Source organism: Neophocaena asiaeorientalis, unplaced genomic scaffold, assembly GCF_003031525.2.
Source record: "Neophocaena asiaeorientalis asiaeorientalis breed wild unplaced genomic scaffold, Neophocaena_asiaeorientalis_V1.1 scaffold461, whole genome shotgun sequence".
Taxonomy (NCBI): Eukaryota; Metazoa; Chordata; class Mammalia; order Artiodactyla; family Phocoenidae; genus Neophocaena; species Neophocaena asiaeorientalis.
In genome coordinates, this window is record NW_020173230.1 from 3,219,569 (window position 1) to 3,221,277 (window position 1,709).

Here is a 1,709-nt window from a genome sequence, read left to right on the forward strand (position 1 = left end):
TAATTCCAGTGACAGCCGCTCTAGGAGAAAAGTACGGTGACTCTGAACGTGTCCAAAGGGGACCTGCCTGAGCCCAAGGGTCAGGAGGGCTTCCTGAAATGGGAAGGGGAGGGGGGCAGGGGTGGGAGAACATTCCAGCAAGGGGACTGGTGGTCCCAAGAGCAGCGGGCAGCTGCTGGTCTCCTGGGGCACACGTTCCCATTCACATGTGTCCCTGGCCTGGCCTGGGCCTGACCCTCTGCCCTTTTTCGGCCCAGGTTCTCCTTCTGGAAGCAGCAGAGCGGCCCTCAGGCCCAGACAATGACCTGCCGACCCCCCAGAGCACCCCACCGCCCTGGAACGAGGATTTCCTCCCTGACGCCCTCCCTCTCGCCCACCCCGGGCCCCAAAGGAGAAGGCCCACGGGCCCGGCTGGTGAGTGAGGCCTACAGGGGAGGCATGGCCTCCCAGGGCCTGCACAAGGAGGTCATACATGCCCATGTGGCATTTTGCAAAACTGAGCTAATGTTTAAAACCTGGGGGGATTTCACATAAAAACCAGGATTTCTCGCTTCTCTTAGAAAAATGGAAGATCTGGCCATTGGGATTGGCCGTCTCTTAATAGAAACAATTGGCTGGGACTTCCCTGGTGGTCCAGTGGTTAAGACTCCACACTTCCAATGCAAGGGGCACAGGTTTGATCCCTGGTCAGGGAACCAAGATCCCACATGCCGTGTGGTTTGGCCAAAAATATATATTTAAAAAAAATTTAAAGAAAGAGAAACAATTGGCTGCAGCTAAGTCACAGCTGCCCCTGCAGACCCCGTTCAAGGTCTGCAGTTTGCCGCAGTCCTCACCATTCCTTATTGCCTCACAGTCCAGCTACTGTGCTCACTGACTTCCCTGCTGCCCCTTAGCATCTGCACTTAGGCCCCCAGCCCAGCTCCATCCAATTTTACAGCGGCCCCTGCCTGCATACCACCAGCGACGGGCAGCTTACTGACTGCCCCCCTTCTGGGGGATCCTCTCTGAACTCTCTGACCCAAGTTGGAAGACATCCACTCACCTGTTGTTTTCACCCTTCCCACCACACTTTGAAGTCAGAGGTAAATGTTTTCTCTCTGCAGTTTCTATCCATTGGTTTGGGCTCTGCTCCCTGGGACTGCAGAAAGTAATAATAACTGTAATACTGGTAGTCAGCATTGTTGAATGCCTGCCACGTGCCAGGAGAAGTGCTGGGGCTTTACCCAGGGCAGTAAGCTGGCACTGCCTGTGTGGCTGAACTCAAGGGTTTAAGGCTGAGGTCTCGTCTGACTGGTCAGTATCCGTGCTGTGCCAGTTATTAAATATTTTTATATCACCCTAGTCTGTACAGATATCATTGCTAATCATTCCAGTAAACTCGTAAAGCTCAGGTTACAGAGGAGAGAACTGAGGCTCCGAAAATTGACCCCTGGGGTCACCCAGCGATCCAGGGCCGTTTTGACTCAGTGATTCTCGGACCCACTGGAGCTCCTTGCAGGTGACACCTTCCCTCCTCCTGTCCCCAGGTTGAGCCCCCAGCTTCTTAGCACTCCTGCCCAGACTCAGCTCTGAGCACGCTCCATCCCCTTCCCTGCCTGTAGACCCCCAGCAGTGGGAGAGTTGCCTCCAGTAGCCAGTCCGGGGGCCCGGGAAGCATCAGATATTCTGTAGTCTCTGGAGGCTGGCAGGGTGTAGGGGTGGGGTTA

At 55.1% G+C, this 1,709-nt stretch overlaps 1 protein-coding gene across 1 annotated transcript in view; it reads left to right on the plus strand.

Annotated features, from left to right (window-relative positions):
* The window catches only part of COL26A1 (collagen type XXVI alpha 1 chain), a 173,244-nt gene that overhangs the window by 156,347 nt on the left and 15,188 nt on the right, over positions 1–1,709 (plus strand). The window contains exon 5 of the mRNA XM_024745284.1: positions 258–414. Coding sequence (XP_024601052.1) covers positions 258–414 — 157 coding nt within the window. The remainder of the gene's footprint in view (positions 1–257; positions 415–1,709) is intronic.